Source organism: Argopecten irradians, chromosome 15 (genome assembly GCF_041381155.1).
Source record: "Argopecten irradians isolate NY chromosome 15, Ai_NY, whole genome shotgun sequence".
Lineage (NCBI taxonomy): Eukaryota > Metazoa > Mollusca > Bivalvia > Pectinida > Pectinidae > Argopecten > Argopecten irradians.
This window is the reverse complement of record NC_091148.1, coordinates 12,932,736-12,957,069: the sequence shown is the minus strand read 5'-3', so window position 1 is coordinate 12,957,069 and position 24,334 is coordinate 12,932,736. Positions and strand designations below refer to the sequence as shown.

General features: G+C 35.3%; 1 protein-coding gene across 2 annotated transcripts; it reads right to left on the bottom strand.

Moving 5' to 3' along the window:
* Positions 1–458: 458 nt before the first annotated feature.
* LOC138309372 (von Willebrand factor A domain-containing protein 5A-like) lies at positions 459–24,216 on the bottom strand. Of its 2 annotated transcripts, none has more exons than XM_069250554.1 (17): positions 23,779–24,209; positions 22,943–23,145; positions 22,487–22,709; positions 21,626–21,789; positions 21,179–21,293; positions 20,522–20,626; positions 20,190–20,319; positions 19,039–19,153; positions 18,655–18,681; positions 18,153–18,232; positions 17,910–18,024; positions 17,668–17,841; positions 14,877–15,036; positions 10,312–10,499; positions 6,410–6,470; positions 5,170–5,489; positions 459–2,323 (listed from the first exon to the last, which is right to left on the bottom strand). In XM_069250554.1, the coding sequence occupies exons 1-17, from the start codon at positions 23,855–23,857 to the stop codon at positions 2,150–2,152; spliced, it is 2,433 nt and encodes an 810-aa protein (XP_069106655.1). In that variant the 5' UTR covers positions 23,858–24,209; the 3' UTR covers positions 459–2,149. The 2 variants fall into 2 exon arrangements, with proteins under 2 accessions (XP_069106655.1, XP_069106654.1); XM_069250553.1 differs by lacking the exon at positions 459–2,323 and adding an exon at positions 3,037–3,502 and having other exon boundaries at positions 23,779–24,216.
* Positions 24,217–24,334: the final 118 nt, after the last annotated feature.

Below are 24,334 nucleotides of genomic sequence, written 5' to 3'. Positions count from 1 at the left end.
ATTTGCTGCTGCCAGAAACGTGACAGTGGGAAGAAATAGTTTGAAAAAGCTGTCAGAATTATTTTCCTGTGTATAGTCATTTCGCTAAACGAGTACAACAAAGCTAAATGTATAAGTATACTGGGATGAAATGGACACAATAACAATGTGTAGAAAATGCATGTATACATGGTAAAAAGGTCATTCGAACATGACCCCTGATGAGATGTTGTCAGATCTTCTATTGAACTTTTTAAGGATCTGTATTTTAATCAGATTGTCGAATAGACCCACTTTCTTCCATCTACAAATGCTGCACGTCCCCCATATGACACTGACTGTTCAGGGGATGTGAAATTAAATAACCCCAATCTCTTTTGTTTGGTATATTTAGACTTTGTATAAACGTAATGAATTTACAATGTACATTCATAGTGTACAATATACACGTAGTGAATACCTGTATTAACAATAAGAACGACAAAACTATATTTTATTAATGTAATGAACAAAGGTTCCATTGTAAAACTGAGTATAAAACAATATCTGGTATACAGACTGTATGTGGTTAGGTAGATAATAATTAGTGAGCTTGACATCATTCTGTCTTTCTTACGTTCTTGTTTATTGTTTAATAGCTTTGCGTTTCTAAAAAAAACACAAAAATCTAAAATTAGTCATGGAATTAGGCTATTACAAATGCTGTCTCTATTTAAGATACTTGGTATTTACTGTTTGCGAAAGACAATAACATTTTGTGTAAATGGTACAATACCACAAAAAATCTTACAAATTATAAGCCTGGGTTAGCAGCTTCACATTATAAGCATAAATAAATAAAGTAGAATATATTAAATAAAGTAAAATATTAATAATGAAATTTAAAAAACCAGTGTAGACATGAGTGATAACGATATAGAAACCTCCTGGATTAGCCTGGGTTTGTGTCGGGCTTGTTGCGGCGAGGGAGATCTCGTTGGTACAAGGTATAGTGGTCACAAGGTAAATTGGACAACGGAATAAACATTGAGTTTAACAGGTATAATGCACGTACAAACGTATTGCAAAATGTCATACCTTTACTACAGTATATATTTCATGCGTTCTGATAAATTAATTTTAATTTTTCTTTAATGATATCATTTTTCATCATCTTTTCTTAAAATTGTACACCACTATTCAAATCGCCTTGATATGTTTGAAATATATCTCCGTTATGTTTTATCGTTTTTGTGAAATAGACGCTTACATACGGTTGACACAATTTTGACGTCATTTTGTTGTTATTTCTTACTTCATAATTTTGCTGTTGAAATCTATAAAATGTAACATGGAATATCTCTTGAATTAAGCTACAGAAAATTTTACAATGATTATTTACGGTATCTGCAAAACGTTTTCTATGCGCACCCGAAATTTAAGGATTTTTAGTTGAAAAACGAATCCTTTCAACTGAGTTTAAATTTTGTCAAACTGCATAAAATATATAGTAGAAATAGAACATTGTTCCCTCTACTGTATATTCCGATATAATGTCGATGTTTCCGGATTAATATTCCGGCTTCAGATTTTATAAATATACATAGATGATTAACTCCTACCTTTTACATTTATACTCTCAGTGGTTGATTTTATTACCATAGTACATGTATGACTTACATATACGTATATGTATGGAATAGGTCTACTAAATACTATGTATAAACACTTAAGATGAGCTAACAAATATTCCCTAAAACAACACAACTTTTCTCCCTGTAGCACACTTATCACCATAACATCTAGATATATGTATATAACACAGGAATTAATAACAATTAAATGTTTTAACATAATCTCAAAACCTAAATTCAATCGACAAAATACTTTATCATTGTACATATACAATCTGAGTGTAAATGCCCGGATTCTTGGTAAGTATTGTTGAGTTTTCTGTTAGAGTGTCTGTTTCTGATGTCGCCATAGTAACATTTTATTGTCTACTTGTTAGAGCTACGTTTATCTCGATATACCGTAAATCGTTCTCAGACTTTACCAATATATATTGCACTCGAATTATAAATACAAGTATGAGTTTAAGAAGTTCATCTACATCACAGCCAAAACACTGAAATATTTCTTATACGAAACATATTTCCTCGTCTCCGTCCGACAAAAAATATGGAGGCGATTACAGGATATCGTGAGCGAGTGTGACAAGTTCACTCACTGTCTTTCCCGCGAGATTTTGGGAGGACATCCATGCCAATGCCTTCTTCTCTATAAGTTCCCAAAGCGTCTTTTCAGAGCCGAACTTCTTCTGTAGACAGGCCACACCTAAAGCTGTCGCCCAGACTGATGTATCCTGTAAGAATGGAGTAATTATATATAGACAGGCCACACCTAAATCTGTCGCCCAGACTGATGTATCCTGTAAGAATGGAGTAATTATATATAGAAAGCTGTCGCCCAGACTGATGTATCCTGTAAGAATGGAGTAATTATATATAGACAGGCCACACCTAAATCTGTCGCCCAGACTGATGTATCCTGTAAGAATGGAGTAATTATATATAGACAGGCCACACATAAAGCTATAGCCCCGACTAATGTATCCTGTAAGAATGGAGTAATTATATATAGACAGGCCACACCTAAATCTGTCGCCCAGACTGATGTATCCTGTAAGAATGGAGTAATTATATATAGACAGGCCACACCTAAATCTATCGCCCAGACTGATGTATCCTGTAAGAATGGAGTATTTTTTTATATATACACAGGCCACACATAAAGCTATAGCCCCGACTGATGTATCCTGTAAGAATGGAGTAATTATATATAGACAGGCCACAACTAAAGCTGTCGCCCAGACTGATGTATCCTGTAAGAATAGAGTAATTATATATAGACAGGCCACACCTAAAGCTATCACCCAGACTGATGTATCCTGTAAGAATGGAGTAATTATATATAGACAGGCCACACCTAAATCTGTCGCCCAGACTGATGTATCCTGTAAGAATGGAGTAATTATATATAGACAGGCCACACCTAAATCTGATGCCCTGACTGATGTGTCCTGTTAGAACGAAGTAATTATATATAGACAGGCCACACATAAAGCTATAGCCCCGACTGATGTATCCTGTAAGAATGGAGTAATTATATATAGACAGGCCACACCTAAATCTGTCGCCCTGACTGATGTATCCTGTAAGAATGGAGTAATTATATATAGACAGGCCACACCTAAATCTGTCGCCCAGACTGATATATCCTGTAAGAATGGAGTAATTATATATTTACAGGCCACACCTAAATCTGTCGCCCTGACTGATGTATCCTGTAAGAATGGAGTAATTATATATAGACAGGCCACACCTAAAGCTGTCGCCCAGACTGATGTATCCTGTAAGAATGGAGTAATTATATATAGACAGGCCACACCTAAAGCTGTCGCCCAGACTGATGTATCCTGTAAGAATGGAGTAATTATATATAGACAGGCCACACCTAAAGCTGTCGCCCAGACTGATGTATCCTGTAAGAATGGAGTAATTATATATAGACAGGCCACATATAAAGCTGTCGCCCAGACTGATGTATCCTGTAAGAATGGAGTAATTATATATAGACAGACCACAACTAAATCTGTCGCCCAGACTGATGTATCCTGTAAGAATGGAGTAATTATATATAGACAGGCCACACCTAAATCTGATGCCCTGACTGATGTGTCCTGTAAGATGGAGTAATTATATATTAATCATAATATCAAACGGTAATGACCCATTGTCATGTAACCAGACAGTTTACACAGTAGACGATACCGTAATTCAATATGCTGTCTTCTAATTATTCAGAAAAAGATTAAAATGCATGTAGGAATATCGAGACAAAAGCTTAAAGTGGATACAGGAATTGTCCTATAAAACATTTATGTGCTAAACCTATTCAGTGTGTTTTGATAGACTAATAGGTAATTAACAGGACATGTATACAGTTTAGACAATCATTCTGCGTTGATGATTGCATCATATTTTTATATCTACATATGCCCCTATATAGTCAACAAGAGGGGAGTTGGTTCAAAATAGCGTATGATTATGCGTCATTAATTGACGGATTTCATATTAACAATAAAAAGATTTTATTAGATCCAATTAAATATGTATTTGACATCGAAACAAAAAATGTGTTCAGGCATTGTAAAGGTAATAAACAACAAAATGAATCGCCGGTCGGGGCTACAACCGGGGGCTTTCCTCAAGAATGTTCGGGAAATTCCATAGTTACGTCAGTATGAGTGTACGGTCACTCATCTCGCCTAAATATACAGAATATCTGATAGTCAGAGAACAATTCTGGGAGCGTCTAAGCGAACAATAGATAAACAGGTCATGTACAGGATTCCAGAAACAAAAATATTACAGGTAGCCTATCCGCACAGTATCATCAGCTTTACCCCTGTCTTTGTATTCAAAATAGGCCTACACACGTACACGTACATACAAACACTTGACTGTCTATCCTCCGAAGACATGGCTATGAAGAATTTAGTCTATATCGCGTTCGTAGACCGATACATACATGACAAACATTCAGCAGCTCAACAGTCATACCATCAATAGGCTACAGCACAGAAACTTTCCTCTGTTGAAAATCAAATATGGCGGCTCGTTTCACTTCGGACCGCATCACTACCATGACAACGATACATACCGGTAGTCGTTCCGCCTCGGTTATCTCAATTTTTATTCGAAATAGACATATCGATAACGATAAATGATAAATTGAAAAAAAAAACATATTTTAGAAATAATTGAAAGCTGTCATTGTAATATTTCAAACCAAACTGCAGCTGTAACATTCACCAATGGGAACTATATCTTCGGTCATCCTGACTACCGCAATTACCCAGCTTAGCAACCGAGATCGCTTTAAATTATCACGAACATAAAAAGGGACTTATTTATGTAAATATATAGATTAAACAGTGTTTTCATTGCGTAAAAGGTGGTATGAACGCATTGGGATACAGACATATTCTAAATGTAGCGATAACGCTAACATTGTACCACATTATACTGACAAAGGGAGAACCAGTCGTCCTGCTCGTTATATGATGAGCGCTCAGCAGGAGCAAAAACTACCACTTAATACAAAGATGTTTACGGCCAGGAAACATGACTATTAGATCATACTTACAAGATTATCTGGAAGTTTTGATTTTAGGAAATCTTCACTTAAATGAAGTGCTCCAGCAAATTCACGATCCAGCACCCAACTCCCGTCAAATTTCTGTAGATCTATCAGAGTCATAACACCTGATGTTCGGCCATGTTCAATGGAAGATGGATGCCCTCCACCCCTGTGCCCTGCACAAGATGTGAAACGAAGACTTCCATACAACACGTCCTCTTCAGGATTGCGTGTATGTATACCCCGCGAAGGCAAGGGCTGCAGGTAAGCTAGTTTCCTGGCGTTATCGGTGGATTTCTGCCGGGATTTTTTTCGGATGTTTTTTCCTTCGAAATAAAAATTAGAATATTAAGACCAATAAATAACATAAAACATAAAAATGAAAACGTTATGAATCCGTATAGCAGACTCTTAAAAAAGCTTGCACTATGTATTTATTCTCATAACTACATTTGTATATGACAAAAGACAGTGATGTCATTTTTTGTCATATACAAATGTAAAAAAAAACCCAGGTCAATTGGGGCCGCGGTGGCCGAGTGGTTAAGATGTCTCGACACCTCTGGGTCGCGAGTTTGAATCCCATGTCGGGCTGGTTGGTGTTTTTTCTCCTGATACTCCGGCTTTCATCCACCAACAAACCTAGCACGTCCTTACATTACCCTGGCTGTTAATAGGAGGTTACACTAATAAAGCGAGGTCAATTACAATTCAGTTTAATACGCTTCAGTAAAATAGAAATACACCTTTTTATCAAATACACCACCTTCCAAAAGGTCTGTTACGCGTGCAGTTTTACAAATATAAATAAAGTACGTAATATGTAAACCTTGGTAATACAGGCATTTACATTCTTCAAATTATTAATTTTTTTCGGGAGTTTCCTCAAAGATAAACTGCTAGCATTTTTTTTTACATATGTAACAGTACTTTTAGAGGACAGTGTATGTATCGATGCCATTATAGTGACTTTTCAACGGTTCAATTTCCTACCTTAACTGACCAATCATTCCGCTTAAAACCCTTGCATTGATAATTACAATATAAGATAGAATGTAAAATCTTAAAAGAATGTAAAATCTTAAAAATTAATATGAAGTACAATTTCAGCACAACTCAATAAGTAATTATAGGAATAATGTACAAAATCAAACGTGATTAATCATTGTTTCCCAACTTCCGAAAAAAATCTCTCTTTGGGACACTGAAATATTTATTGTTTTAAAGTGTAAAATACACGACATACTTGATTCATACTGGTGTAATGAATAACTAGAACCAGGTGCAGGGCCACGATGTCCTCGTATCTGCAAATGTAATTAATTTAACATGGTTAACATATAAAATACTGCAGAATTGCTTTTATTCGCGAAATTAAAAGTAGGTACATCGGAGGTCAATCTTCCGAGTACTTTTAATAATACCCGTGAATACAACGGATTAAATTACACATACTTTTTGGTGGAGACATAAAGTATGTGTATTTTAATCCATCTTAAAATACTCATACTTTTTGGTGGAGACTATGTCTCCACCAAACAGTATGTGTATTTTAATCCATCTACTTTTAGTTCTGAATTTCCTGTGCACTCATGTGTACATGTTCAACAGAATGTAGTCCTTGGTGTTTCTAAGCTAAAAACAATAACCGGGCATGATATGTCAAAATACAAACCAGGTATGAAATGGTTTTAATGACGTGCCTTTGTACACATAAATTGCGATGGAATATTTATCACAATATTGAACTTAATTGGTCAGAAACATGTGTGGCAAGTATAAATACATTCTGTTACCATTGATTCTAGGTTGGGGGGTCCAACTTTCTGTTAGGGTTGAATTACGTTGTCAGCTTTATACAGGAAATACATGACAGAGACTAAACAGTCAATATAATTTCAGGTACATTGTATATTGTATATAAACATAAATGGGATCTATACCTAGTTATACCGGGATAAAGTATACAAAATCGCAAAATGTATACATATGTATTGCCTTTTATGTAGAATATCCATACACAAATTGTAGCAACCTAACCAGTCATGTTGCTAATAAATACAATAGAGTTGATAATGGCTTTTTAGCTTCTCTGACATCTGAAGCTGTCCCCTACACCTTATCCCTGCGTTATTCGGATATGAAATTATCTATGCCTTTGCACATATAAATTGTTTTATCAATTTTATAGAATAGTTATCACAATGATGATATTAACTTCAGAAACGAGTAATACACATGTGAGGCGAGTATGAATACATGATGTTACCATAGTAGTATGATAAACAATGCTCTACACCAGCCTAATTCTTAATGTTGTTTATGGTCTTGGTAACTTATAAGTTTAAATTACTAAGTCCCGGGGTCCAGATTTCTGATTACTTTGTCAGCTTTACACAGGAAATATATGATAGATACTAAATAGTCAATATAACTTAAGGTGTATTGAAAATAAAAAAAATAACCAGCCATGTTGCTAATAAATACAGTAGACTATAGCCACCGTTGACATCTGAAGCTGGCTCCTACACTTTATCACTGTGGTGTGAACCTTACACTGTGTTAGGAAAAGGGAGGGACAATAGCTCTAATGAGGAGACCGAGTAGTTACAGCCGAATTTAATACAGGGGTTCAACTCACCTAAAGCTCCTGGAACATAATATTACATGCCCCTACCTAGGGAAACCCAAATTTACACATAATACCTGATATTATTGAAGATGAATCAAAATGGGTATCAAATCTCTAATTTTCGTTTACCCTATATTGAGTCAATGCAATAAAAACCTACTTCCTTTTTGTACTAATACAACTGAAGGGTAAAAATTTACACTTGTAATGCAAAGTTTAAGTAACTGACATTGATAGCTTCAATACAGAATAGCTTGGGTGGACATTGGATTATATATAAGTGCTACCAGTCAACATGAGACATAAGTAGATTGTTAACAGAATATACGATAAGATTTATGAAAAATTTGTCCACAATTTTACAACGATGCTGACCAAAGGTATATTATTCAATTAAACAAGATGAAATTATTCTGACAGCTCCTGCAATCTATTTCGTCCCCTACAATTCAAGGATACTGGATGCATGAATACGATAAGCCAATTCTAACATCATCAGTACGTGTCCCCTAGTTGGATGGTGTCAGATCCTTTAGTGAACGTAGTAATAATAGGGATAGATGTTTTAGTAAGTATGATATTTCTATTTTTTTCATTTTCAAGAATCCGCACAATCAGTTTTATCATCATCATCAGCATCATTGATCATTACTTAATATTCAACACAGATTAACATCCTTTACCAAAATTAAAGTGTACATATGATATGATAGTTAAGGATGTACACCTCTGAGAAGTCAAAATTTCTCAGATTTTTGGAAAGAGGAATTCATACCATAAAAGAAAATGGAATAAAAAAACATATGTCCGTGCGCTCGTTTTTGAGCTTTTGTCACTCAAAGATACCTAGTTGACAAAATATTGGATTTTATGGGAATTCTGCCGTTTTGACCATATAAGATAGAAATAAAGCCATAATTTCCTAATGAGGTGTTTGATATGTATGAATGTTTGTAGAATTCATTTTCTGTTAGTCTTTTTTAAAAATATACCAGTTTTGATCAATTAGACTAATATTTTTTTCTCAGAATAACAACATATGCTACCCCTACCCCTTAATTTTTAGCTACAAATGCACCATTTTCAGCCATTTTTGCCAAATTTAACCCTTTATAGAAAACGTTCTGGTATTAAACTTTTGTTATTATTTTGCATATCAATAGGGAAACGGTTGCTCTTTCTAAATCAGGAAGAAAAATTGGGGGTCCGTGTGCTTAATTTTTTGTCCCATTTGGATTTTTGTTATTTTTCAGTATTTTAGAGTAAAAAATAAAAGTGCCCAAATTACCATTAAATGTAAAAATAAAGTCACAAAAGTGTATCATTTCACATATTAATGCTTAATATTTTGATTACTACGAACCTAGTAACAATTTGCAGCAAAAATTAGCTCAATACAACTAAAAATGATGGCGCAGTGATGATTTAAGTAAAAACAATTTCAGTAAAAATGGTAAAACTGTGGCTCTACTTGAAGCGAAAAAAAACACAATTTCAAAATGGCCGCCAAACGGGCCATTTCTTAAAATCCCCGTATAAAAAATTCTCCTAAAAATAGAAATGTAATTTTTTGACAAAATTTGCATCTGGCAACTTGAAACAGATATTGATAGATTTTATTTAAAAATCTCAAAACTTTTTTATCTATGTTGAAACGAGACTTCAACGGGATTGAAACCTCAGAAGAATACATCCTTAATGAAACGATTTGTTTCCGCTCGCTTATGTACGCAAAAAAAGCCAACTTTCTTCAACGTATAACCCATTTTGTAAAATCTCGTATAAATGAATCTAGCAAATGCTAGGAAACTGGAAACTTCTTTGAAACTGTGTTGCTGCAACCAATTAATACTGTAACCAGTTATATTCCTCAGTTCTGCACGTGTTATTCAAAACCAATTCACTTGATTATCACCCCGTGTTTAGAGAGAGACATATGTGCTCTAGCCTTATTAAATATGTTTATTAACTGTTTGACCTGGGATAAATTTATCGACTGATTTTGGCTCCTCGTGGTTTTTAACGTTTACAGAATTCTACCGAAGTAAACCTGTAAATACTCAAAGATGCTTCACCGACGACAAATAGTATTTTTCGCAATATAAAACAAGAGCAGACGAATTAGTAGTTTTCATCAGATACAAAATACGCTTACTTTATACCATTACCGCCATTGGAGCTTCTAATTTTATTTTAAGATAAAAATATCAAAAATAATTAATTGCATCCCGAAAAAATCCGTAGCACTATGTTCTATATGAAATGAAGCACTGATTGCGCATGCACCAAAAGTAAAACAAATTATTTGATATTATTTTTGTGTTAATTAGACATATTTATACATGATTAAACACCAATAATAGTTTAAATGATGAGTAACATTTATGCTCTGTCGGCGGTGTATTTGTTAATTTAATTGAGGTAATTAGGATATGTCGCACTCACTATGTTTCACCATTACCATTACTTTGGCAATCTTCGGCATTCATTCATTATTCATTATTCACACTAATTACCAAACTACCATCCAATACATTTCCTAGAGGTACACTGCGGCATCCGTATAAAGCCCGTCTTTGTACTAGTCTACCTCCGTCCACAAGTTCCTTCTTGTCTTTGTCCACACCAACAAATGCCGTATACCGAGACACAACGTTTGCCGATATACTAAGAAGTGTTATCTCCCCTTTCTTACTATCATCACCTGTAAATATTTAATAATAGTTATAAGAAATACAAAATATTGTCTTTTAGGGTTATATGAAGTATATTTTCATCAAGTTATAAGACAATTTAAATAAAAAATTGGATTCTAATACGACAGTGTATCCGAAAATTTTAGATTATCATACAGAAATTACATTGTTCTAAAAGAGTTGAATAAAAACGTTTTCAGTTCTTGGACCTTTTCATTTATTAGGATTTATATAGAGTATATTACATAAGTGTATATGTAATATGAAATGTATTAAACGATTTCAATAACTAAATATAATTATTGATCCAGTCCAATTAACTCCTGTTCACGGAAATATAAGCACAACTTTAAATTTCGTCTCTATATCAAACTGACTCTTACGATATTTATGACACTATGAGACAGCTGAACGGCTTCATTGTTTGATACATATATTTTAAAACATTTGGGTTTCCATAATTTCAACCGCATGGCTTTGGTATCATATTTGCAATTTGATTAAAATAACGATCTTTATTATCACTACGTTCGTAGAACAGAGTGGGTATAAGGATCTGTATCTTAATCAAATTGTCCTATCTGTGTCCTATACACACGAAACAGCCTCGTAGTGTGGATTATCGATGTTGCACGTGCCACAAAACATGTTGTTTTGATTCTTTGTTTGGCTCAGTTTACTGCTTGGTAGGCTTAAATGTAAGGTATTGTGTTAATACTGTCAAAGTTTATTTCCAGCTTTTAGTTAAGAGTGCTAAATTTAAACCTATGTTTTATGTGTTGCAATTCTCAAAATGTTGGGAAGATATGGAGGTGAACAACATTTAAACGTTTTTCTCAACTTGCTAGTATGACAATTATTGCACATATAACTTCAATGACGTCAATATCTTATATTACGTAAACATCGCGTACCATATAGTTACCTGATGTTTGGTATCATATCTGTTCCTATTCACACGAAAGCGCTACATGGTGTGGACTACTGATGTTGTATGTGCCACAAAACATTGATTGTTTTGGTTTAAGTTTATTTTGAGCTTTTACATAAGAGTGTTAAATTAGATACATTATATATTTTATGTGTTGCAATTCACAAAATGTTGAAATTTGAAATTTATTGCACATATCACTTTAAAGACATCAAAGTCTTATATATTACATACACATGTATATAGTGGAGCGGCTAAGCATGAAACTTGTTCAAAGTATGAAGAAAGCATGAAACTTTGCATATGACCTCTTAAGGACATAAGGTTCCAGGAAAAAAAGGACCCCAAAAAATCACCGTCCCTGGTGGCCGCCATATTGGTTTTCAAAATGGCCGCCAAAAACCACCTTCTGTGACCCATATCTTACGTTATTATTATTACTTAGGATCATTCTGGTAGTGCTAAACTTCATGTAGAAAGACGCCATTTTGGATTATAAATGGCCGCCAATTTACTACATTTACATTTATCTGTCTATAATAATAATACATGTATAACAATTTGCTAAGCTGACTTTAAGTTAATAAAAAAACTGTAAATACAATGAGTATTTATATTTTGTAGCGTTTGATACAAAATATTTCGATTCTTGTTTGAATTTCAAAATGGCTTCTAATCTGAAATTCAAGATGTCCGGCAGTATTAATTTAAAGGTACATCAATTAACCAAATTTGCTGATAATTTCGGAAACATCACGTGAAAAGTGGTATTAACTTCTTCAAATATTAGACTTACCATTATTCTCTGTACCAATCTTAATAAATAAATTAAATGCAAACGTTAATTTCCATAAAGCGGGTCGCTTATGATCCCCGACGCCGTCCTTATAAACACACCGTGATTGACTTTCACTACGGTCATTAGAAAACGTTTAACCATTTCATCGTTTCGGACAGGTAGCGGACCTTTAACTCTTTCAGATTACAACAGCTTGGAAAGCATGCCTTACACCGATTTTCATGCCAAAAAGATAATTATACATTTGTAGTTCTAGAATCAAATTTTACACGATAGCAATATTTGTCATTGTGGAAAGAACACTCATATAAGAGCTATATCATGTAACTGGAAATAGCCTATTCTGATGGAGGACTTCACTACATCAGTACAATATCCTATTGGTATACCTTACACTGTCTACAAATGAAAGATGTACCCAAACATTATAAAAGATTCTGTGGAAACTCATTAATGTCATTTAAAGAGATATAGGATATCGGATAAACTGCAGAGAGCAGAGGAGGTGTTTCCGAAAGATACCAATTACATTTGTATAAACAACAAAAACAATCGAGGATCATCTCGTTTTTTAATGTGGAACGGAAGATCGTATTTGCCTGAAGAAAGGGAATTTTCATGACGGCTAAAGAATATATTTGGATTAAGCAAGAAGGCAAGGCTTCAAATGGTTTATTATGACTGCAACCATTTAATGGTTAAGGGATAAGGGAATTATCTGAAAATATTCAAACGAAATCATTTTGGCAGGCATCCGAAATACTTTACGTGAGGAAGATTCACTTAAATATCAGAACTGCAAACAGAAGTAATAAATGCAAGACCATTTGGGATTCGTCTACCGAAGAAGGTTTCATGGATGAGATGGCCGCACTCATATTGCATAGCCACGTTCATGTCCGGCCGTCAACCGCGTCTCAGGAAATTTTATGTGGGTTCAGTGGAAGATATTCCCTCTATGATAATCAGATAAAGTGCCAGGAAAATTGGTTCGATGCAATCCTGCACGACTCCGACAACATCAGGGCACTCCACTTAAGGAAGGACTTCGAGTAAGTTCATAGCAAGGTTTTGCCGCCAAAACTTGGATGTCTACATGGTCTGACATGATGCGTTGTGGTCCGTTTATCAATTTGACAGTAGTGGCCCTAGAAATTAACCACCAACATGTCATTGCGAAGATAGTCATACGTACCTCTATGACATTTATTTTTACAAATGTTAGCTGTGCCTCCGAGATAGAACTACCAATTCCATTGCAGGCTTAGGAGATAAAGATGGAGAAGTTGAATTGAGAACAGAGAGATGATGCAAACTAATTCCACAAAAAACATAAAGCCACTGTCAGTAAAACATGCACAGAGCACCAAGAACTGGATGATAATAAGTAGCAGCCATGGAGAACAAGAGAACTAGTATAAAACATGCACAGAGCACCAAGAACTGGATGAAAATAAGTAGCAGCCATGGAGAACAAGAGAACTAGTATATATGGTCATTAAAACGAAGTGCAAAATGTGGAGATGATAAAGAGTATCATCAAGATTGGGAACCACATAGACTGAAAACTAACTTATTGATATTGTCATCTGGAACCTTGCCGACTTCAGTTTAGTTTGACATCGATATGTGACAAAAAGTAGGACCGATAGTTCAGCTGCTGATTGTACCACAATAACTCTTACGTGTGGTTATGGATAACTTGACAGTTTCATCGGAGTTACACTAAGAGGGATTTGAAAGTAGGAAGCCGAAGTATGAAGATTGGTAGAAGATATCAATACCCTAGAATGTCGGAATCGGTGTTCCTATTTCCAGCATGTTCAACATAAAAGCTATTTCCAACATTGGAAGTAACAGACAGTGAGAAGAAATCAGCTGAAGATGTACTGTCAAAACAGGAGAGAAGGCGCCCGACTGATCGCAGTAGAAACGACAAGGTAAGAGCTGGGTGTAATCCACAGATGGAGAGAGATTTGGTCAAACACTGCTGATTTGTGACTTTGAAGGATGTTCGAATTGAGGACTTGATGAAGCACATGAAATATGATCATCTGATGACGCCTGTAGAGTTGAAATTCAGGGATTTATTCCAAGATCATTCAAGGCATCTCATATGTATCAGCATTTTAACTTTTTACTTTAATACGGAGACAATTTTAATTCAAACGGCCATCTTGGATCTTAAAATTGCGGTCATTTTGAAGTTAAAATAAGAATTAAATTATTCATGCATCAAACACTACAAAAATATAAATACTCTCACTATATTTGCAAGTGTTTAGTTGCTTATAGTAAGCTTAGCCATTAGATGTATTATATACAGATATAGCTCGCAAAGGTGGCGGCCATCTTGAAATACAAAATGGCGGTCCTTCTACATGACGTTTAACACTCTCAGAATGTTCCTAAGTGTCAAAAATATGGGTGTAGACGTTTTAAATTAAGGCCTAACTGGTAAAGAACGCGAGATATTGGTCGCAGAAGGTGGTTTTTGACGGCCATTTTGAAAACCAATATGGCGGCCGCCAGGGGCCTCGAAACCTTATGTCCTAAAGAGGTCACATGCAAAGTTTCTTGCTTTCTTCAAACTTTGAATGATTTTGTCAAAAAATCGACCTTAGCCGCTCCACTAATAGTGTACCATATGGTTACCTGATGTCTCGAAATCTTTTATCTGGGTCTTTGCTGCAAGACGATGGACAGGAAATGAGTCGTCAGATTTGACCACGGTCATGAGGTCAAAGTTCAGGGTGTAGTGTATTGAATTTTCCTTACCAATGTCACCTTTTAGAACTGCTGAACATTGAGTGTCCTTAACAAAAAATAGTTAAATAACAGAAAAACATAAAATTAAAATAATTAAGATAATTTATAGTTTTCTAAAAATGAAAAATCACAGGTATGTATCTATATAGAGGTTGAACGTTGTTTTGATTGCGTTAAAGGTGGTATGAATGCAATTTAATACAGACATATTCAATGTATTCATTCATTCATTCATTCATAGATCACAAGTCTAAATTCTTCATATCCATAACATTTTCTTTTACGGAATCGCTTTTCGTCCTTGGACCGTCCGTCTTGTTACCGGTATTTCTCAGAAAATGCTGAAGGGATATTTCTCAAGTTTCACACGTAGGTAGCCTTAGGGCCCTAGTTGTGCATATTGCATTTTGGTGAACAAGATGGCCGACAGACCGCCATCTTTGATTTTGATTGTTGAAGTTTGTTACCGCTATTGCTCTGAAAGTACTAAAGGGACTGTACTTAATTTTTTTTATGATTGTTCTGCAGCACTGAGGGAATCTGTCGCAAGTATTAAATTCAAGCTCCCCTTGGGCCCTAGTTGTGCATATTGCATTTTGATAACGATCGTTGAATAAGAAGGCCGACATGCCGCCATCTTGGATTTTGATAGTTGAAGTTTGTTGCCGGTATTTCTCTTAAAGTACTAAAGGGACTGTACTTTTTTATGAAGGTTCTGCAGCACTGAGGGAATCTGTCGCAAGTATTAAGTTCAGGCTCCCCTTGGGCTCTAGTTGTGCATATTGTATTTTGTTACCGATCGGTGAACATAATGGCGGAGAAGCCGCCATCTTGGATTTTGATAGTTGAGATTTGTTGCCGGTATTTCTCTGAAAGTACTAAAGGAACTGTATTTAAATTTTTTATGAAGGTTCGATAGTACTGAAGGGATCTGTTGAAAGAATTAAGTAGGGCCCTAATGGTGCTTATTGCATTTTGTTACCGATCGGTGAACAAGAAGGCCGACATGCCGCCATTTTGGATTTTGATAAATGAAGTTTGTTACCACTACTTCTCAGAAAGTACTGAGGATATCGTACTCAAATTTTATATTTAGATTCCCCTTTGGCTCTAGTTGTGCATATTGTATTTTGTGACCGATCGGTGGTCAGGATGGCGGACAGGCCGCCATCTTGGATTTTGATAGTTGAAAGTTGAAGTTTGTTGCCGGTATTTCTCAAAAAGTACTTAAGGGATCTGTCGTAAGTTTTATGTACTGGCTCCCCTAGGGCCCTAGTTGTGCATATTGAATTATGGGACAGATTGGTGACAAAAATGGCCAACGGGATTCCAACTTGGATTTTGATATTTGAAATTTGTTACTGTTAATTCTCAGAAAGTACTGAAGCTATTTGTCTCAGATTTTATATGTAGTATTTAGAAGAGTTTGAAAAGCAGAGAAAAGATTCCTCTTTCCATTGTCTAATTTGAATGCAACACAACTCCCATTGAGAAGAGTTTGAAAAGCAGAGAAAAGATTCCTCTTTCCATTGTCTAATTTGAATGCAACACAACTCCCATTGACCATATAGGGGCATATGTAAACATAATAAAATGACACAAATATAATGTTAAGCAAGAAATAGTCAAATGGATATCATTTTACAAGAGAACTGATGGAAAGTGTAAATATGCTTATCAAAATGTATTTACACTTAAAACGCTACTTTCTTCTGGCATGATGCGACTACACCGAGAAGAACTTTATACCCTGTAACCTGTATACATATATATTTATTATATTACTGGTGTTTTTTGCTGTATTCTGATTGACCGATACGTTTCTCAGAAGTATTAATCAACTGCGGTATCAACCCCGAAATCGGCGGCGAAAACCACGTTTCAAAATTAGATAGAGGGAAACTCCCTTTAGATGTGACGTCATAATAACTTTTGACGTCGAGTCGTACCCAAATATAGCGTAACGAGAGTTTCCTAATTCAATGACGTCGGGATAATCTATTGTGACGTCATTATTATAGTCGGCAACATATATATGGCGGAAGGCAGCAAGTTTACTGCGATCAACGGTGATCAACTGCGAACTTCAATTTATGGAAAACGTTCAAGAATGCCAGACGGGCAGTTGATGCAGTGATGACACACTTCAGTGCTGCTAGTCTATTTACCATATACTACATGTAATGGATAAAATACTTTTGTAAAAAGAACATTTGCAAATATCATCCTGTTAATTGTAGTCTTTTTGATTAGCCGGGTTAGTATCCTGTAAATGTCATAAAATGAAACAGTCTCTCTGTAATATGCAAATAAAGAATAACCAGTGGTTAACCTCCCTTGCAGATGGTTAGTGTAAATATACTTGTCGAAATGTATTTACACTTATAATGCTACTTCGCTGTACCATTCTACCATAACACCAAGCAGAACTATCTTTCCAGAAATCTATAACCAGCTGGTCCACTTCCGTTGCACATCATTTTCTCAGTCAAGGATTTGATAAAAAGCGTTTCTTAAAATTTCAAACAACCCATCCAATGCACATGGCAAGGTGGTGTCTATGTTCGGTCTCCGTGTATGGTAAACCGAAATATTCTGTCAAAACCTAAATTTTTATATTACTCTTGAACCCGTCGTACTTCTGATAGACAAAAAAAAGGAGGGGGGGATAAATTACCTCATTTAGGTGTTCTACTCCATTGATCAGGGCATAAATGATAACTTTCTGTCCCTTGAATACAACTGGCGCCTGTTGAGGTATATTGATAGCTGTGCAGCTTGGTGGAAGATTCCATTCTAGATTTAGGTTGGTTACCGGTTGCTGCATGGCATGATTTAGAACAGTCATAACCTGTTAATGATGTTATCTGATTACATGTTATGTTTTTGTTAAGTTGAACTCGTTATCTACATATTCACCTTGTTCTGCAGTTTCTCCTTGTCTGTGACAAAAGTGGCCAACCCATTGGTAACCTTAGCAACATTCCTTACGAGTGATGTGGATGCTCCTTCTCCAATACCAAAGGTAAAGATTCTGAAATTGAACAAAAATACATGATGAAGAAAGAAAGTGAGCATTAATTCAAATGATGGTTCCACCATTGCAAACATAGTTCAGTTAAAGGATGGAGAATCAACAAACAAACTTTCACTGTCACTGACCTTGTATTGTCGGCATTTTTCCTCGCCAGAGTGATGACTTGGTTGGTGTTGGATACGCCTCCATCCGTCAACAGGAACACCTTCAAATATCAAGTAATATATACTAAAAGTATTTGAAAATCAAGCCACCTTGAATGTGTTGATTTCAGACTGAATTTGTTGATAATCTTTATAGCAATACCGTATCACCAGTTATTTCCACGTTTAACTATTTTTGCAATATTCACTTGAATATGAAAGTAAAATTGTAACAAATTAAAAAGATCCTACAAAACGTTCTTAAGAAGAAATATGATTAACTCATCACTAAACATAAAGCAGCGGATTTTATTTTTGGAACATCAAAATTGCGAGCTTCCTATTCTTTTGGTTCTTTTGGTGCGTTTATTGTCAAATAAAGGTGTTTTGTTTAATGAAGATTAATCTGGACAAATGCATTAGCAATAAGAACAGTAGCTTCATTAGATTCCAATTGGAAAAATAAATTGATAAAGCCACTTACCTGTCGTAATTTGGCTGTATGAAGTGGCTGAAAAGGGAAAATTAAAAATCAGTACCCGCTCAACTTTACACTTGATGAGACCATGCTAAGGGTAACTCCAGATAGTATGTAATATGTATGAAAGGAAATGCTTTAATGCAACCCATTTCGAATGAGTTTTTGCGCAAAATTATACGCTAATTACAAACTAGTTAACATTAATTTATTACATCAGTATTGGTCCATTATGTTTTTGCCCGTTGTCAGTATAATGTGACCGGGGGTTGCTCCATCATTACCAAGAACCATTCCACGATTAATTGACACTAGCTGTTCAGAGGCCGTTTATCCCATTCAACTAACCACAAATATGTCCTCGTATCATCATATTGTAGTACTACTTACCTTGGCATAAAGAGATTCCAAAGGTCGCAGTATTTCTGTACCGCCAAGGTTAGCGTCCAAAACTCTCTGTAGTTTAAGTGCTTCCTCCAAACTGTTTTCGTCATATTTCATAGAACTATAATTAAATGTAAAGTTTTATTATTATCATAAAACAATTGTAGAAAACTAATTTGATTGATCAGAATGTTCGGCCATTCTATCATCTCATCACAAAAGCTATTTCCAAATAAAAATCGATATCCGTAAAAATAACTCATTCGGACCTGCGATTAATTTCGTATAATTCGCGGTTTATTAGGTTTCGCAAACATATACACGTTTTGCAGCAAAAAATAAATAAAAATAATTTCAAAATGTTTTGACTGCGAAATAAATTTGTTTCGAAAAAGTTTAGGCATGGCACGTTTAGTGATCTCACCACAAAAACAACAGACAGAACAACAAATGCTGCTTGACAATAATGTAGGCATGGCAAGTTTAGTGATCTCACCACAAAAAAACTACAGAACAACAAATGTTGCTTGACAATTATGTAGGCGGACGTTACACATTGTCAGTTTAATAAACCTTTCTGTTATAATGCATTTTGAAATTTGTAGCAATTCCTAATAAAGAAGTACTATTCAATCAAGGAATACACAATTTCCCCATTTCTGTATCAATGGCAACATTCTTAAATGCTAAGAAAATCACGTAGGTTTTTTCCAAAACAAAAACAAATTTCATTTCCCAAGCAGTTAATGGAGATTTGTCGGGGTTTGAAGTCTTGGGGCCAGTTCCGTTACAATAAATAACCTCACACAGGATGTCACTCTTTCAATGGTTCCTTATTACTTTCAACATACTCCGATCTCATTTACATACCCTTGAACGCATTATATTCAAAAGTCATAAAGGTACATATCTATATATTCATAATTGAGCTTAATATATCAATAGTTTAAATTTATTTTTCCTAATATGGGGAAATGAAAAACAAAATATATAAAAATCAACAACAAATCACTTTCGTTCATTCCTTTACTTTTTTTTCAAATATCATTTCCTCTCGTAAAAAACTTAATGGCACTTACCTTGACATAACCCATATAAACAATTCATTACAGGATATATCATGTATCAATTACAATAACGTTATGAACGTCACTTACCTTGTGAACCACCACTCAAATGAACTCCCAAAAGCTACCACATTAAAGAAGCATCCTACAGGCAGACTTTTGAGTAGGAGTAGAACGGTTTCTTTTGCCTTCGCGATTCGATCTCCTCTTATCATACTTGCTAGCAAAGAAAATATGGACCGATCTTCGATAAAGTATTCTACTTAAACGCAATAGTTTTATCATGGAAATCAAGGATTTCTAAATTAATATGGTATATCTCACATGCAAGAGGTACAATTTGACAATTTACACTGTATTCAGATTCATTCAAGTGTTGCTAAAAATTTCAAAATATAAAACATAATCGATTGAATTCATACCTGAGCAGTCTATAACGAAGACAAATTCTGCTTCTGTCAGTTCTGGTACGGATCTTAAGTCGGGCAGGAAGTCCATCATAACAACGTCACTTTTCAGAAATCCTTCTGTAAACAATGAAACAGTAACCAAGATCGATATAACATTCTTGCATGTGCCGTTGAGACTCAGGACTATTCTCAAAGACACGTATTTGGTAAAAACGACACAACAAATTATCAAGAATAAACTTCAAAAAACGTTATGTGGATATAAAAAAGATCCGACGGTACTATAAATAAACCGTGTAGTTATAACTCAATATGTTACCGTGAAAATCCAAAATTTTGAGGGTCTATTTGTATCAGCCATTCAGGAACGATACCACAAACGTCAAATATTACGTTTTAGGATGATAACATACATTTTAAACCAATTAGAAACCTTGTTACGATTGAGGGAAACATAATATTCTTCTAATCACGTAGTCGTCCAAAACACGCTCGCTCTCACTACACTCCACATATCACGCACAGGGGAGACAACCCTTATATCATACACAATGGGAGATAACCCTTATATCATGCAAACCATCCATACAGAATGTATGCAGGATGAAATGAAACTGATATCTTTAAAAAGCTATAAAGTTTATATCAAGAAAAGCCTATAAAATTTACCTTTGCTGTTTTGCCCTTTCTCCAAAATAACAGTCGGCTGAAAAACATCTTCATATTCCAGAGTCAGGGAAAGGTCATGGTCGAATTTGAATTTAGTGGCATCGTCAAGGGTTACCTGTAATGTTACGCCGTATGTAATTTGTTGCTAATCTGAATATAAGTATATCCAAATATTCGCCGGGATGATATATACGAGACATTGATATGATTGCGAAACTGCAAAACTTCCATCCGTTAAGTAATATGAATTGTCTAAGTTATGCATGCTCTTGAAGCCAGATCAGATCGAATTTTTTTCATATCAATGAAATTATTATAGTTAAACCGGCACTACGGTATCAACATAGCCACGCGATTTTTTTTTTCTTTTTTTCAGAAGATTTAACGAAATTTGCAATACCTTTGCAATAAACCTATGTTAAAACCATGTTGATAACTAAATCTTACATTTGCTGTCTTTTTGTCCTCTGCCAAGTCCACTTTCAGCATGTCCATCTTTGGCACAATTGCTTTTATCAAATGTTGACCTTCGACCTTGGTCACAAATCGTATCTGGTACAGAATGTCTGTATAGTGAATGGCGTCAGAGGAGGGAGGGGACATCTCAAAACCTGTCAAATAAAAAATCAATAATACTTGTACAGTGAACGAAGGGTGTATTTGAAATTCGACGACGTTAATTTATATATGAATGTGTATGTTATCCACGTGATTATAAAAGTTTTATTTTCCTTTCATTATGCTTTCTTTTTCGTTAGTTTTACGTCATTTATATTTTTCAAAAACATATGTTTGAATTCTGCGAAAGATAATATCTACGAAACAGTTTTGAAACAGGAACCGCAAAATGAGATTGTATATTTGGGTGATTAAGACATGCACCTTTAAAACGGCCATATCATGTAAATTTATACCCGTCAGGTTCTAGTCTATCAAAAATTTAATTTCACAGTTTTAAGTAATAAAATAAACTTTTTCTGAAGAAGAGTTGAAATTGTATAAACGCTCCATACCATGGATTTAACAATGTTTAGAACATGTGATGCCTCTAACATTAGCATTGTTTCCCATGTTGCATGAGCTTGCGAGTGTTTTCATATGAATCACGACATGATAATACGCCTCAGAATAACATACAATTAGTACAGAAAGATCTATAATGTTGCTGACCTTATTCGTCCACAACTTACATTTTGATTCATAAATAAGTACCGGGCGCTAATTCCGGTGAATACAGTATATTTGCTAAAACTTTCCTAATAATTGTTTGACATCTTTTTTCAATTTGATTAAATCTTTGAACCTTACCCGGAGGAGTGTATCTCGGGTTAAGGACCGTAGGTAATGTGAAGGTCACTATCCCTTCACTGCCGGTGGTCAGCTCTGTGACGTAGGAGAAGGTTAACGTGGCAGCTCCGTGAGGCGGTAGATTGCCGAGTTTACACTCAAACACGTCCCCGGATGTATCAGACTCGGACAGCAACATGGCCGTGTGACCAGTTTTAAGAGCATCCTTATAGGTTTCTCTGGCCTGGAAAGAAACCAACATAATACTTCATTACCAGGACAATATGTAAATGTATTGTTGATTTCTCATCTAGAAGTCTTAATACACAATGCAATCACATTCACGCAAACAATGTATGATGTGCTAAATGAATAGAAAAAAATTGTTTCAACCAAGAATCCTATACATACAAAATCGAACGAATGCATTTGTACAATGATTTTTCTTTCTACATTATCCTTAGACACAATGTGCACCTGTTCTTTGACCTGACATTCCGCGACGATGTGACGGCCGTCGATATCAGCCTCGAACTGATACACAGCCGACTGGTCGTCGATCGGGAACACAAACACCGTCTCCACGGCAGCCTCCTTCTGGTTCTCATAGGTCAAAGTCGATTGGACGTTGGCAACGAACCCCTTGATCGTCACATCAACTCCTACCGACTTTAGGGGTACTACAAAAATAAATGCATTATATTTAGATATCAATATATGAAGTATCTTTGTCATCTCAAATTAATTTTAAATCTGCTTATAAACATCTAAATTATCTAAATATCGGTTTTATCGTATCCATGTTTCCCTAGATATATCATATTGGCATACAAAAAAAAATTAAAAAAAAAAAAAAAAATAGTAAAAGTTGAATAATTCTCGGTGTAAAATTATGAAAGTATATCGCTTCGCAAAATAAGAAAAACGTGACCAGATAACAAGTGCAAATATGTGTTCTGTGTGTCTTGATAAAGGGGGTGAACTGTCTTCAAATTAAATTGTCAATATGTAACATATAATGTGTATGTATGTGTACACGGTTAGGATTACTTCCTTGTCCCATATATACAAGTATAACAATACCATCCTACCCGTCACACTCTCTAGCCGTAGTCTATCGTTACTTCCGCATTGATGTATATACATGTAACGACTACTGCTACAACAACACACACACAATTTTTTTTACTTTATATTTCAACAATTTGATCAATTTATAGATTCCAGTAATTAACATTTCTCTAAAATACTGTTTGGCTTATATACCTTATTTGGCCTGTAACTTTTCATGCTAGCCTTGCTGTCAATCCTACCTGTTTTAGATCCCGGAAGAACATCTGCCTTATCTTGAGAGCTGGCCCCTACTTCATGTTGTATCCTAAGACCGTACATTGTCTCCGCTACTGTAACACTCCACCAATATACTTTAGTTATTACCAATACTACCGCGGTATCTGTAGTTATTACTGGCTGTTGATAGTGAGCTATCACGGTGTTTCACGTCAACATGTCATGGTTGATGTAGCCACCTAATTAGCATTTAACCATCCGTGTTTATAAGGATATTGCCACAGAACACTAAGTAATCCCGTCGTTATCGTGATGTTTGCACGTTTTTACGTTGAATTAATCGCAATGTGGATTTTTTCTTTGTTTTTCGCATCGCAAATATTAAACGCAAGAAAACATCAACACCAGCGTAATGGTTTACCATGTTAAATCTAATGACGTATAAAATGTCTGGTACGTATCCAAATTAATCAGGTGAGAGATACAGACCTTAACGCCCCCCCCCCCCCGCCCCCGCTCACCCCCTCCATCATCCCCTCACCCCCCCCCCCCCTCCCTTATCACCCTCACCCCCACCTC

What these genes read in the sequence shown, in the direction of transcription:
- LOC138309372 (XM_069250553.1), bottom strand. Translation starts at nt 23,857, where the DNA reads ATGTACGGTCTTAGGATACAACATGAAGTAGGGGCCAGCTCTCAAGAT. An exon ending in AGGACAAAAAGACAGCAAAT is followed by an intron (nt 21,294 to 21,625) that starts GTAAGATTTAGT and finishes GTAACATTACAG; the next exon opens with GTAACCCTTGACGATGCCAC. An exon ending in CAAAACTTCCAGATAATCTT is followed by an intron (nt 3,503 to 5,169) that starts GTAAGTATGATC and finishes CCATTCTTACAG; the next exon opens with GATACATCAGTCTGGGCGAC.